Source organism: Triplophysa dalaica, chromosome 4, assembly GCF_015846415.1.
Source record: "Triplophysa dalaica isolate WHDGS20190420 chromosome 4, ASM1584641v1, whole genome shotgun sequence".
NCBI lineage: Eukaryota > Metazoa > Chordata > Actinopteri > Cypriniformes > Nemacheilidae > Triplophysa > Triplophysa dalaica.
Genome location: NC_079545.1, coordinates 22105750 through 22120741, shown reverse-complemented (window position 1 = coordinate 22120741; position 14992 = coordinate 22105750). Strand labels below are relative to the sequence as shown.

Sequence of the window (14992 nt, the reverse complement as noted above, 5' to 3'; positions counted from 1 at the left end):
CCCTAAATTCTTCAAAATATCACATTTTGGGTTTTAACAAATAAAAAAATTGTATGGTACTATGGTAGTCAATGATCTTTTTCTCCAATATATCTTTGTGTTTATCAGAACAAATTTGATGAATACAGGTTTGTAACGACACAAGGGAGAGTAAATGATAAGATCATTTGTCATTTTTGGGTGGAGTATGCGTATAAATTTGCGGTTACAATGTTTGTATGTGGTACCAAAATACCATTCTGTCACTGCCGCCCTCAGTAGATAACAGATCATTTATAAACAAGACAAGCCAGTAGTATGTCATGGTAGCATAACAAGAGCAATCCATTGAAAAACATTTATTGTGAGAAAATCTGGAACTCGAAAGAAAGAAACAAATTTGAACAAAAATCGCCTTCAAAATGTGTCTGCTAGTAAACAGGCACCAGAGGTCACACATCACGCTACCTCCGTCACACCAGCGTTAACATGTCAGGGCATGTCCGTGTCCCACAGCGTGTGCACCCGTCACACCGGGCAGACATGCGAGTGTTGAGAGAACCGTTAACAAATTTAAACACAAGCTAAATTGGACAGAACTTACCCAAAGGCACTGGAGACGCATACTTTAAAGGGACAGGGATTGAACTGATTGCTGAGATCTGGCCCTGTTGTCATGTAAGTGTTGATGATGTTGCTCTCCTGATACATGACTTTACAAATACGAGACGATTCATGATGTAGGTGGCTATTAAATTCTGCGTGCGCCGGGTTGTAATCTTAACAACTCGCCCTACTTCGCTCAAATGGAGCACCCCACCTGGATTTCATACCGGGGGATGATTATTCCCAATAGAATGTTTAACGGGGATATATTTGTATCAGATTTAACCTAAATGTTCTCCGTGCGCCGTAACGTTACCTCTTCTGCTTGTCTTCTGATCTGTTTCTGTAAGTTTTAGCATGAATTGGAGTGAACATTCATCATTATAATTTAAACGAACGCAAAGAGAACTGTTGAAACGTTCTTTCTTTCTTTCTTTCTTTCTTTCTTTCTTTCTTTCATCTATTTTTCTTTCTTTCCTTTCTTCCTTCATTCTTTCCTTCCTTGTAATTAATGCATCATTGCGTGTCATTTTCAAACGCTTATGTTTTTAAATATTACATTAAAAATGTACAATACAATTAATACGACAGGTCCAAAATGAGATAAGTCCGTTTTTTAAATTGTGCATTCCAATTAATATCAATTAAACTGCATTTGGTTTCTTTTGATTTGAGCCATAGCTAAAAAAATACAGCTAACTAACACAATAAAATGCAATAAAACTATGAAGAATAATAAAATAAAAAATATGTTTAAAACGGAGTTTTAACCAAACTCTTTAAATGTAACATTACGCTTTGGGTTCAAATAGACTGTTTTGTTTTCTTTCTCTCTCTCTCTCTCTCTCTCTCTCTCTCTCTCTCTCTCTCTCTCTCTCTCTCTCTCTCTCTCTCTCTCTCTCTCTCTCTCTCTCTCTCTTTCTTTCTTTCTTTTAGATATGGAATGGATTGCTCCGCAGATGAGTACTATTATAGCGGACAATGCCACAAGTGCCAGCGGTGTCCACCTGGTCAAGAACTGAAAGAGGTGAGGTTTTTGATTATTGTGACTTAATTGCGACACTTGATGCCTGTGTGAGGAAAGCAACAGCTACACTGTAATTTCGTAGTGTACTGTTCTTTATCTTTGACGATAAACTATAGACAAAACCTACCAGGCTGTCAGGGTAGAAACTGTTAAATATTTCCAAACAGATGTCAATCATTTATATAATGTTTCATCATTCCTAAGTAATGTTTCCGGGTCACTTCTCATAGAACAGTGGTTCTAAAACTTTTTCATTGGACGGCCCTCTTTGTTTACAGCGCATTACTTTGCGGCCCCTAAATACAGACTTAATCCTAAACATACAATTTTATTTAAACCAAAACATATTCAGTTCAACAATATCGGAACATTCATTATTTTGTTTGGTGGTCTTATTTTTCTAACGTTTGATTGGTTAAAATGTACGATAAATTTTGTATGAATCTACATTTCATAAAATGCCAAAAATTCTGTGCCCCCCTGGATCCATCTTGGGGCCCCCAGTTTGAGAACCACTGTCAAGGAAACTAAGCTTTGATAATGAAACATTTTGCGTGTGAAACTCATGGGACTTAAGTGTTCAGCATTTTTTGGTGTAAAACCCAAATTGGTGATTTAGGTGCCTGAAAAGAAAAGTGCAGCATATAAATAAAAAAAATTACTTGGTTCAACAGTATTTCTGATGTCGTTCATTACTAACACAAAGTTCATAAAATTAAAATAAGTAGTTTTCCTCTATTTCCTCTTTTTTGAGATTAAAGATTAAAAGGTTTCCATAAGGTCTGTTTTAAATTTTGAAGTTGACGTTGCTTTCATTAAATGTATTTAAAAGTGTTTCATTGAACCAAAGTAATGTACTTTGCCAGATGTTAATACCCGGTAAATAAAGTTTTTACAGTATTCTTAAAAAAACACACTGTGAAATGCATTAAAGATAAAGGCGTTTAACTGGTGTGCATCGTGACACCTGTGGAGGTCTAAAATCTAACATGATTGACAAAAGAAAGACCCAATTAGTGGGATTTGTAAACATGCTGTCATATCACATCTCTGCCAGCAGAGGCATGTGCGACCTTTAATGACTTACAGTCAGGTTTGAAAAGCCATGGTTGTCTGACCCTCCCTATGAACTTATCACGTTACCGGGTTTGTTTTTGTGGGCTTTTAGGACTGCGGTTACAGTGAAGGTGTGTCTGCAGTGTGCGGCGTATGTGATACTCGCTGGTTCAAGGAGGACTGGGGTTCCCATCCCTGTGCCTTCTGCCAGAACTGCCGTCGGCTCAACAGATATCAAATCAAACGCTGCACACACACAGACAATGCAGTGTGTGGAAACTGCCTACCTGGGTGAGACTCATTCACACAGATGCAAACAAAACAACCTTAATAGAACCTGATGTACAGAGCTTACGTCATACATTAATTGCTACCAACCCACGCACAAAACATAGCGTGCACCTCCCTGATACACACACCCAGATAAATATACACGCACAAATTCGTTTCAAATCAAATCTTGTGTTCCATTGTTGTCATTTGAAGGTTTTACAGCAAAACGCGATTGGATGGATTAGAAGATTTGGAATGTCTTGCATGTGGCCCCGCCCCATTCAGAAATGTACAATGTAGCAGTAAGTAGCACAATATTTACTTGGGAGTTGCACAGCGTACACACTCATTAACCTTTCGATTTCGTCCTCACAGACTCTCGCTTTCAACACGCACACGTGGTCTATATGTATCCATCAAACTTCTCCCTTGTGTTCTCATCCTCTCATCCCTGATTGTACTCTCTTCACTCCTGCACGCTCCCATTCTCGTCGCTTCACTTGTGCTCTTAACTCCGCTTCAGCATTAATACTCCCTCTTTTTCTCTCAGTGTTTTATCTCTCCTCTCTTTATTCTGTCAATGTGATTACGGTGAGGTAAGAAGTGAGATACTTATCCAGCTTGGATCAGTCAATGTCCTCGGAAAGTTCTCAGCATGGACTGAGGGTCTGATCCTCACTGAACCCACTCCGTCATGCATTGACAGAGGTCTTTTAGCATTCTGCTGATCAGACACACTGCCAGCAACAGGAAGAGGGATACGTTCAGAAAGAGAGAGAGTGAAAGGGGACAGAATGAGGCAGCTGCAGTTGTTTTGTAAGAATCAGTGAGTTATGATTCTGGGCTTGTCAGTTGTTGATGTGTGTAGGATTCAGATTGATTGTGTCTTAAAAGTGGACTACATTTCTACCCAACTTACTAAGACACTCCCCCTCTTTCAAAAGCCTTTTGTGTTCAGCAGAAGCAGTACATTTATACAGTTTTCGAACAACCTGAGGGTGAATTAATGCATTTTTAAGCGAAATATCGATTAAAGCAAAGTACAGTGCTTTTAAGTGATGATTAACTTTGGTCAATCGACGTCTTCGCTTTTTATTCAAATGCATTAATGAAGATGTATTGAAAACTTTTTCTCCATTTAGCATAGTTGTACTTGAGGTAAAAACTGAAGCTCAGCTTTGAGAAGAATTTAAGGAGGCATGGCAAAAAATTACTCACAGCACATGTGCAAAGTTTATAAAGATATAGCCCAAGAGAATGGCTACGAAATACTGCTGCGCAAGAGGATCAACAATATTAATAACAGTAAATATTGTAGTCAGTGTTTGCTTTACACAGTTTTTCTGTGCCTTTTTTGTATATTTCATTAAAAACTTGCATTCCCTGATACTCTGTAGATAGGTTTTTTTGGCCGAATAATTTTTCCCAATAAACTACTTAAAAGTTGAAAAGTGTTTTGTCCATTTTGTACCATAAACCTCATATGTTTGGTTTAATCAAACCTGAGGGTCCCCCCCAGGATATCACTTTTGGCCACTACTGTATACATATTATCAGTTTGTTTGTTCCCTGGAAATCGCACCTGTGACCTCTGCACTGTGAGCGCAGTGCTCCGTCAGTTGAGCTACAGGATCATAATAAGAGGTTTTCTTTCTTTAAGTTGGTTCTGCTGGTATGTGTGGGTTCTAATAGATTCTGTTGTTTTTCAGGAGGGGAAGTGATTGGTGTGGCAAAAGTCCATTCCTCAGACGCTTATGTCCAAAATGCTTCCTCCATAGTGACTTCTTGTGCAGCTACAGCCGTCCTAACAACCTTTCTGTTTGCCATAGTGTGTGTCACGTATAACACACGTGCTTCACTTAGGAAAACATGTAAACGTATGAACACGCATGCTTACAAATATGATAGTTCACCCAAAAAGGAACATTTTTTATTCATTTATTCACCCTCTTGTAATTTTTAACCTGTATGACTTTCTTTCTTTCGCAGAACACAAAATAATATCATTTGTAGAATGTCAATAACCGAACAATTCCGGCACCACATTTACTTCTATTGTATTGACACAAAACCAATGCAAGTGAATGTGTGCCAGTTAAGAACATTCTACAAAATATCTTCTTTTGTGTTCTGCGGAAGAAAGAAAGTCATACAGGTTTGAAATGAGTAAATATTTTTTATTTGTGGGTTAACTATCACTTTAAAACAAACACAAATACATATTAAGCTTATTTATAATTTTATAACTCTCGTTCAACTTTTCACAGGTTGTATATCACCAGTTGGCACCCGTCAGCATGACAGTGAAGCAGCCTCCATTCCCATGACTGCAGTACACACAGTGATGCAGGAGGCAGATGTTGACAGATCAGGTGAGAGCGTATATGACAGGCTGTGAATTTGATTACAGCTAATGTGATGTGCAAAATTTTGTCTGCAAACTCTCATTAAAAACCACATTAACAAACATCACTTTCAGAAAAGAAATCCAAGCATCTATTCAAGTTAAACCTCTCAGCATATGCAAACAATATGGTGTCTTTTGTAGCGGTCCAGTGCATGCTGACCAGTAATGTTAGTAATCGTGCAAAAGAAACCGTACAAATTTAAAGGGATAGTTCACCCAAAAATGAAAATTCTTTCATCATTTACTTACCCCCACGTTGGACTGTATACATTTTTAATTCAGTTTTATTTATATAGCGCTTTTCACAATGTTTGGATATTTCAAAGCAGCTTTACAGGAAGAAAGACAAAAATAAACAAAAGTTAGTATTAGTATTACAGGCGGGGTGTCCGTTTTCCGAATTATGCTTGTTTAGGCAAAGTTGAGCAGAGTACCAAAACAACCTTGTAGCCAATCAGCAGTAAGGTGCACAGTGCACAGGATGAACATTAGTCCAGCCGAGCACTGACGAAAGCGAAAGATAGGGGTAGGAGTGTGTCTGTTTTTGTGATTTTAACATCAACAACGGCTATGAGAAATCGGAAACACGCCTTTAAAATGACAAGGGTCCATCTTTGCTGTTCATTGTTGACTGACATTGTCTGGGCTGGAGATGAGATTCATCTGGACGGGTATCCCGATGGTCAGTCAGTCGCATGCTCTCATAGGAGGATGACACCAGTGGTGTAGTCTACGTGATACGCAGGTATACGCCGTATACCCAGTAGGAAAGTCAAAGGATTTCCGTATACCCTCTTAAAAAGGGGTATACGTAACAACATCGTTTTGTGACAGAACTTTCATTCATAAATTCACCCCGTCTGTGTTGCGATTGCAAATCACTAACGTTTTTGGACCATTGCGGCTTCCGTGGCCTGTGACCTGGATCTGACGTCACCTACCAAGGAAAAGCAGTTGCTTGGCGGTCTTTTTCGGCGCAAGTTTTAAATTCATCTCGAGTGTCTTTACATCGCAAGACTAACGTTATTCTGAATCTTAATTAGAAGATATGAAACGAAAGGAGACTCAAAGTACACTCTTTGAGTGTTTTCGGATGCCTGCCCCTAAACCTACAGCAGCTTCGGGAGACACTTCATCTGCAGCAGATGACACGATCGTTATAGAAACTCCAGAAAATGAGGCTGATGCTATCGTAAAGTTACCTGGTAAGTAAAGCTAGCATACAGTACATGTTATCATTAAACGTAACTGTAATAGCAGGGGATTGTTGGTATATTGAATTTTATCCAGAACTTGCTAACTTCACTACCGTTAGTGTGGTGGATCAATTAATACGGCAGAAGAGGGGAGATAGTGTGTGTGTGTGTGTGTGGTAAACAGAATAAAAATTGTATATCTCCTTATTTCAGATGATGAGAGAAATGAGAACCCCTGGCCAGCCTTGTGGACTGAAAGTCAGGCTAGGGAATTTAAGAACAGGCATCCTTGGTTAGAGTGGAGGGACAGGAAGTTAGGTAGATATCAGCTGCTCAGCACACACGAAAATGTTCGGCCGAAAATGGCATTATTGGTTTCGGGCCGAAATAAAAAAAACAGGCGAAAATGTAAACCGAAAATGAGTGTCACCCGCCCCTCCCTACCGTGCGCAAGCGCTTAGGTTTCACTCACGGTCGAGCTGTTATCACGCGTCTGCCTATCAAAGATTGTCATGTCAGCGCAGGACCGGCGATCTCCTGCCCCCATTGTAGTGATCTGAATGATGATGTGACTGAGTGTTCGTGCTGTGTTATCAACATTCCAATTTATTATAAACAACAAAAGACAGTCAACTGATAAAACCTGTGCTCCAGGTACCATATTCATATAGTATCATCATTCTTAAAGGTATAGTTCACCCAAAAATGAAAATTGTTATAATTTCCTCACCCTCAAGTTGTCCCAAAACTGTATGAGTTTCTTTCTTCTGTTTAACACAAAAGAAGATATTTTGAAAAATGTTGGTAATCAGACAGTTGGCAGCACCCATTGACTTCCACAGCAGGAAAAAATATAGACTATGAAAGTCAATGGGTGCTGCCAACTGTCTGATTACCAACATTTTTCAAAATATCTTCTTTTGTGTTAAACTGAAACAGCTGACTGTCTTTTGTTGTTTATAATAAATTGGAATGTTGATAACACATAAGCAGTCTTTAATAATGCTCTCAATTACATGTAGATGCATACTTTATGCATTAGTGAGTTTGGTGGTGCCATGGGGTGTCGCTCTGGGATGGGTGCGTATGAGGCTGGGAGGAGAAGAAAGCACAGTATACTCACTACAAAAAGCTAGACTACACCACTGGATGACACGACGTGGTCCTACTTGAGCAATCATTATCTGTGGTTTCTGTGGCAGAGAGAGAATAATTTGTGTAGCTGCTGTTCATCCAGGGAAAAGTTGGAGGAACGGTGTCTTGCTCAAGGGTCTCATCTCAGCCTCAGATATTGAAGTCGGAGGAGATTGCTAAACATTCACTCAGCCCACCTACAATCCCTGCTAGTACTCAGGCTGGAACCGGCAACGTTACAAGTCCGAGTCTCTAAACATTAGGCCACGACCTCCCCCCAGAGACAATACTGGTATGCATCATATGTATGCTTTGCGTAAAAGATGTGTTTTAAATCTACATTTAAATTGAGAGAGTGTGTCTGACCCTCTAAAAGTATCAGGAATGCTATTCCAGAGTTTAGGTGCTACATGAGAGAAACCTACTTTGGTGGATTTCATTAACCTAGGTTCTATCAGAGGTCCATAGTTTTGTGATCGTAGAGAGCGTGATGGGTTGTAGCATGACAGAAGCTCTGTTATTTAAACGGGAGCTAAACCGTTTAAAGAAGTGATAAGAGGTACTTTTTAGTCTATACCAGTGGTTCCAAACCTGGAGCGTTCACATGAGGGGCGCGGAGGCTTACATACATTGAGGTACCTTGGCTGTTCTCGCTATGAGACTCACGTGAGAATTGTCCTGTCAGGCGTCAACGTTCGTGTCAACATGACAATCAAAAGGAAAAATAGCAGAGAAACATTGTAACACAGTTCGGCAAACATTTAATAACTTTTATTAAAATAAACAAACCACAAAACAAAAGCAGATTGCCCGCAGCTCCCTCACGGTCGACTGCCGGCCACACAAACATAATAAAACACAACATAGAATCCAGACCTGGTCCTCTCTCGTCATACACTCCTGTGGCCTGTCCTTTTATGCTTCCGATCTCCTCCGTGAGAGATGCGAGACCGGTGCAACGGCCAGCTGACACTAATCACTCGCGTTCCCTCACGGCTCTCGTCTCAATGTTACAAACGTTAATGCGGTGATTCTTTGTCAGAAATAAAGAAAAAGTTTATAAGCTCTGACCAAACCTACCTTAATTTAGGTTTTATTGAAGGAAAAGACAAGTCTCGGCCAGAATGTGTGTTCTGTGGTGAAAATGTGTAAATGACAGCATGAAATCAAGCAAAATGAAAAGACACATTGTAAAATAAGCAGTAATTGACAGTAGACGGAAAAATAACCTGAACATTTGTTTGAGTATTCAAGTAAAAATGTCATTCAAATCTTTTTTAATTATTCATCTTAACTCATTCTTAATTTAATTTATGTTTAAAGTATTTCATTTCTTTATTTATATTTACTATCTATATAAGTGTGTGTGAGTAGCAATTATTTGTGTATACACACACACACACACACACATATATGAGGGTTGGGGGGGCTCCGATTGTCATATATGTAAGTGGTGGGGCCCAAGGAAAAAAGGTTGGGAACAACTGGTCTATACGGTACTTAATGGGTAGCAGGGATGATAAAAATGGTGTTATGTGGTCAAATGTTCTAGACCTTGTACAAACTCTGGTAGCTGCATTTTTAACTGTAATTTGTTCAATGATGATGCAGGACAGCCACAAAGTACCGCATTACGATCATCAAGACTTGAAGTCATTAATGCATGGACTAGTTTTTCCGATTCACAAATAGACAGAATATTCCGTCGTTTGGCAATGTTTTTAAGATGGAAGAATGCTGTTTTTGTGTTATTTGAGATGTTGTTTTCAAAATACAGGTTGCTGTCAAATGTAACGCCAATGTCTTTAAGTATGACTGTCTTCAGATTGGGCTCATTTTCTGCTGTCCGAACTCGAGTGCAATTGTTCCCGGCCATTGGTGTGGTTTCACACTCGACTTGATTCTGTCTAACCCTGGCACGTTTGCGTTCGTCCCACATCATCCAAAATGTGCACAGCGCATGACAGGAAACAGAACACGGATCAATATATTGTGCTTTTATTAATTTGGTGCTATTATGAGCAGCAGAGTAAATGACATTTGGGTTTATTGCATGCAGACGACTATTTTGAGGTAACTTTACCGCTCTGATTCCACTCGCAACACAGAAACACGTTTCAGGCTCACTCTTACTCGAATCCAAGGTAAATCATCAACACTATAATCTCTTACATGTTTATTGAAGGAAATACATCTTAATCATGCACAGGTCACTTTACTTCCTCAACAAGTGTGCACCCGGGTCCACATTTCTTTCATATTCATGCTAACCACGCCACAGTTCTAGAGCAACTGAACTCCTTCAGGTAGTCTTGGGTTCGGTATCCAGGTGTGCCAGGTGCCCCGTTCCAAACTTAACTTCAAGTGTGAAATTCACCTATATTTGCTGAGGTTACAGTGCATCCTTCTATTTGCAAGTTGTAATCTGTCATATTCTTCTTAAAGGTATTTAGTCTGATAAGTAATATCTCTACCTTATCTGAATTTAGCAGAATAAATGTATCAGTCGTCCAATGTGTTATGTCCTGAACGCACTCTTCCAGTTTTTTTTTTTATATATAAATATGTTTTGAACAATGTTTGCGTCCAAACAGTTCTGGTGTACCATTGACTACCATAGTAGGAAAGATCTACTATGATTGTGTCACATTTGTTGAAACAGAACCCATGTGCAGGCAGACACAGGGTAACACAAAGACTTTATTAAAAAGAAAACAATGGGGGGAAACGCTACAAACCAAACAAGAGACAAAACTAAAAACTTCCTTGAGGGGAAATAAAACAAGGTCCAAGGTAACTGTAAATAATAAGTCCAACAAACGAAAAGAAACAGAGTAGTCGAACAGGGTAATCCAAAAGGTAATCCATCAGTAGACACACGGGCAGGTAAACCACATTGATAGGACACAGGATACAGGAAGGAATGATCTGACAAGTGGCAATGACTACACGGGCTTATAAAGGGCAACACTAACAAGGTATAATGACGCAGGGAGGGTGACGGGCAGGTGACAAGACTCAAACACTAATGGGAACTGGCGGGAAGAGAATGGGATAGGTGAGAGGGATGAACACTAATGGGGAGCTGACGGACATACAAAGGGGCGGGGCTAAAAGACGCAACACCGGAGAGAGAGCATGGGATCATAGGACCAAAACAATGGCATGCCCTTTCTCCACATTAAACACATGGGTATGTCCTGATCCTGCCACAAACGTCTTTCTTTTCCCACATTTAAAAAAATATCTTCTTTTGTGTTTCCACAATAATGAAATCTATACAGGTTTGGAACAACTTGAGAACGAGTAAATGATGAAAGTATTTTCATTTTTTTTCTTCTCTCTTTAAGAGACCACTCTAACATTTTTTACAGTTTTTCTGAATTTACTATTTTTGTGCTCAAGTAAAATGATCTTTTTTGTTTCATTTTGTGACCTACTGATAACAGTGTTTTTTTTTATTTTCATACATTTGCAGAAAATTTAAACGGGACAAACGACAAAAAATCTGCTATTTTTCAGATCTTGAATAGAAAACAATTTCATATTCCATATTAAAAAAACACTACTAATGTTTAGGATCAGGTAAAAACTGGATTTTGCTATTGGTTGACATTATGTCATTCCTGAGGTTTCTTTTGTTGGAATTCAACAAACACCTGACTGGAATTGCCGCAAAACCTTTAGAAAAGCAAATTTACTAATCTGTGTGTATTGGTTAAAAAAAAGTATAATTTGATTAATGCCATATTAAACACACATCCATGCATTTACAATAGTGTGTGTCATCCTCAGGTTCTTGGCTGCCATCGGAGAACCTTCGCACACTTAAAACCATCACCTTTAATCCTCGCCCTTACGGATGCCAGGCTCATGCAGAACTTGCGGCAGGAGTCATCTCACAGGCGACGGAATCACCCGTTCTTTCCTCTTCAGACTCTGACCTCTCCAGCCAGCATGTCATTCTTACCCTGGTAGGAGAACAGTCTACACCAGAGTCCTGCTGGGCTGCTGAACAGCGGACAGGCTGGGGGCTGCATGCTCCAGTAGAGTGCACTGAACTGGACCTTCAACATCTCTCCAATACCCCAGAGTTCCAAGCATTCAGGCCCTCAGGCATCATACCCACAAATAGCCCTCTATGTCCCGGCTCGGATTCCAGTATGCCCTCTTTGCTGATGCTCTGGGACATAGAGCAGGAGAGAGGGAGGGAGCCTGGAAAAGGAGATTGTTAAAAGGACGGGAAGTCAGTATACTTACGTTATACTGTGGTAATGAGACACTGACGGGTGCAACATACATAATCACCACAAGCTTGTTATCTACTATCTGTGGAATAATTCATCTGGTAAGTTTAAAAACCTTTGTGACTGACAGTGATAGTAGGTGCTGACAGTGATGTGTCTGAGACAGCTTTCTGTGTGAAACTATGCGGAAAAAGGCAAACCTTTTGTTTACTGTAGACGAGGTGAAATTATTCTTGTTTAGCCTTTTTTAGACAATTTAGAAAATTTCAGATTTCATTCACATTTGATTGATAATTCAATCATTTCAGTATTTTAATTGAAAAAAAAACATACATTAAAGACTGATTGTAAGTCTGTAATGTTTTTTGAAAGAGCTCCAAATGGATGCAGATAAAGGGGCTGCAAATTGATTGAAACTTCCTGAAGCTCAATAACCTCTTATTTGAACAAATAAGCGTCTATGATGGCACGTCAATGATGTGAGTCATATTTGGCATTGTTTGGTGGGTTTGAACATGTTTACTACTACTTCCCACATCAGCTCAAGAGACTTGTTTTTGCAAATCACTGGTTTTATGGCTAACGCTACTTTTTGTACCTAGGTGACCACTTGTCAGTGTCTAGTCATAATTTAGTGTTTACTTTGACTTGTCCAAGACTGGTGGTTAGTGCTGTCAAAGCCAACCCAGAAGTCTATGCCCCATTATTATGCCTTGGCATTTCTCTACTACTAAAGATCATCTAAACGCATATAAACTACTACTTTATTGTACATTAAATGGAATAAATTTGGATGTAATGACATGTCCACAGAAAACAATGCTGGGGATGTGATTTTTGGCACATAATAGCCATACCTATCAAAGGTTGCTATGAGATCCTACATTCCACTGTAAATAATGATCTGTGGCCTCAAGGCTTTATGTTTTAGATGTGGCTGACTGGATTAGCAAAATTAACTAGCAATAAAATGAATCAAGTCACAACATTCAATATCAAGGTTTGCTTTGACGGTTAATCTCATTCTGCACTTTCATTACTAGTTGCAGAAGTGTTTTAACTAGTTCTAAATTGAAATGTAATGTGTGTAATAGGTTTTAAATATCCTGTCATTGCTGAGGGGAAACTTAACTCTCACTTATGTTATCGTATGACAAGTGTGTACAGTATGCCAAAAATATAAATTAGATATTCCAGTCTATTTTAGGTTTACTGTGCGATGGCACAAAACGTGTAAATTATTTTGGCAATAGGATGGTGCACAGCTCCAGTGTCATATTGCCAAAATAATTTACACGTTTCTGTTGTATTATATGCACAAAACATTATTCCGAGGTCTCCAAGATTCAGTATTTTGGCAGGCTTTAAGTTTCACAGTATTTTGCTACACAAAGCCACCAGTTTATGAGACGAGGTACATAAGCACCAACATAAATAGTGCGCAAGACATTGTTTTCGATACTCTCCAAAACATAATTTCATCTCATAACAACCAGTCAAAAAACAGCATGCGCAAACTTGTCGTTAAAGACATACATTACAATTCTTTGAAGAAGCAGTAATTAGCCTCAGGACTTGGAGATGTATTGTAGATGCTAGTAGGAATTGAGACATCAAGTGTAACCGCATGGGCTGACGCCAGCACACCTTTAGCTAGCAGGTGTGTCTGTAAATACACCCAGATGTTCCTGGAGTGACTTTTTTGAAGAGATGCGGGTGGGATAACACAGACAGCACAAAGAATGAAACAGTTACTGTATTACGTAATCTGGAGAGAAACTGTCCAAAGGAACACATGCAGGGCACTCAGAGTGGCAAAGGCATCAACCATCATTAGTAGGTGTTTGGTTTATTTCATAAGAGTTCACACCAACTCGCTCTAAAGGCCTTCTAGAAAGACACATGCAGGACACTTTCCACAAGTCATTCTGTGAAACAATCCCAATATTCACTTCATAGGCTTTGAGCTTGAAACTGTTAACATAAATTAGATAACATAATGCAACAAATAATCATTCAGATATTACCGTCTCTTTGTGCCGAAGAAAATCATTGTAATACATTTCCTCCCATTTCTCATTGTAGTAATGTTATAGTGAATTTTGAAACACTGCAGTCTGTCAGTCTTATTCTTCAAGTATTCAGAGTTGGCATTCAGGTTGCTGGGAATAGAGCATTGCAATGACCTCTTCAAAATGGACTGCATCCAAAAAGGCATTTAAAGCAATTGTTTCTCTCTTTTGCATCTTAGATAAATGTTGCTTTATCATTTGTAAAACTAATTTAAAAGCTTAACATTACAGCATTAATTTGGGACATTTTGTACTGTAAAAGGTGCTGGGGTTTTTTGGTCCTTTTTTAATGTAAGTCAACACCCTCTTCTAGACGTCTGCTTTGTTGTTTTATTATGTTATGGTAATTGTTAAGTGATTATCACTGTGTTTAAAACAATGTGTTGAATGTAATATATTGTATATAAGAGTTTTATTTTTTTACATGTTTTTCATCAGTGTTAAGTGTGGCATACTGCTCTTGTATTTTAGACAAAAAAACGATTTGGATGTATAAATAAATGCATAGTTCGTTCTTTTTCAAGAAAGTAAATTGTAAACAGTTTTCTAGATTTAGGAAATGCAATGGTGCAAATGTTGTTAGTGTTCTGAGAAATAAATAAATAAGTTTGTGTTAATGTCACACTAATTTGTATTTTCATTGTGTTGATTTAGTTTGGAAACAACACATTCAGGAAAAATTTGAGTAGCTAATGAAATAAGCTAAAGCATATTACATTTAGTAAAACAATTAACGATTAACATGATTTTTTCAGATTTCTTAAAAATAAAACATCAGACCTTTTATACAGTGAGGATTTACTAAAAGGGCAACTCTTGCAAAAGATGTGATTGCCATCTACTGTTCATTTGTGATTATTAAAGGACTGTCTGTATTTAACAGCACATCCAAAAACCCTGTTTCATGTGATTTTTTATGTGCACATCTATTCATATTTGACAAGATAAGGGAACCAGGATCAGCAAAATAACATACTGTATAATATAGCATTATA

General features: G+C 38.6%; 1 protein-coding gene across 2 annotated transcripts; it reads left to right on the top strand.

The window, feature by feature from the left end:
• The first annotated feature begins 329 nt into the window (after positions 1–329).
• On the top strand, positions 330–14619 carry eda2r (ectodysplasin A2 receptor). 2 transcript variants are annotated; one of them, XM_056745419.1, is made up of 7 exons: positions 330–657; positions 1522–1612; positions 2781–2959; positions 3155–3243; positions 4651–4818; positions 5209–5313; positions 11474–14619. In XM_056745419.1, the coding sequence occupies exons 2-7, from the start codon at positions 1529–1531 to the stop codon at positions 11911–11913; spliced, it is 1065 nt and encodes a 354-aa protein (XP_056601397.1). In that variant the 5' UTR covers positions 330–657; positions 1522–1528; the 3' UTR covers positions 11914–14619. The 2 variants fall into 2 exon arrangements, with proteins under 2 accessions (XP_056601397.1, XP_056601398.1); XM_056745420.1 differs by lacking the exon at positions 4651–4818.
• The last annotated feature ends 373 nt before the right edge of the window (positions 14620–14992 follow it).

Excerpts from the sequence above, each read along its gene's own strand:
- eda2r (XM_056745419.1), top strand. The coding sequence starts at position 1,529 with ATGGATTGCTCCGCAGATGAGTACTATTATAGCGGACAATGCCACAAG. Across the intron at positions 1,613-2,780 it reads CTGGTCAAGAACTGAAAGAG|GACTGCGGTTACAGTGAAGG; the intron begins GTGAGGTTTTTG and ends GTGGGCTTTTAG. Across the intron at positions 2,960-3,154 it reads TGTGGAAACTGCCTACCTGG|GTTTTACAGCAAAACGCGAT; the intron begins GTGAGACTCATT and ends TGTCATTTGAAG.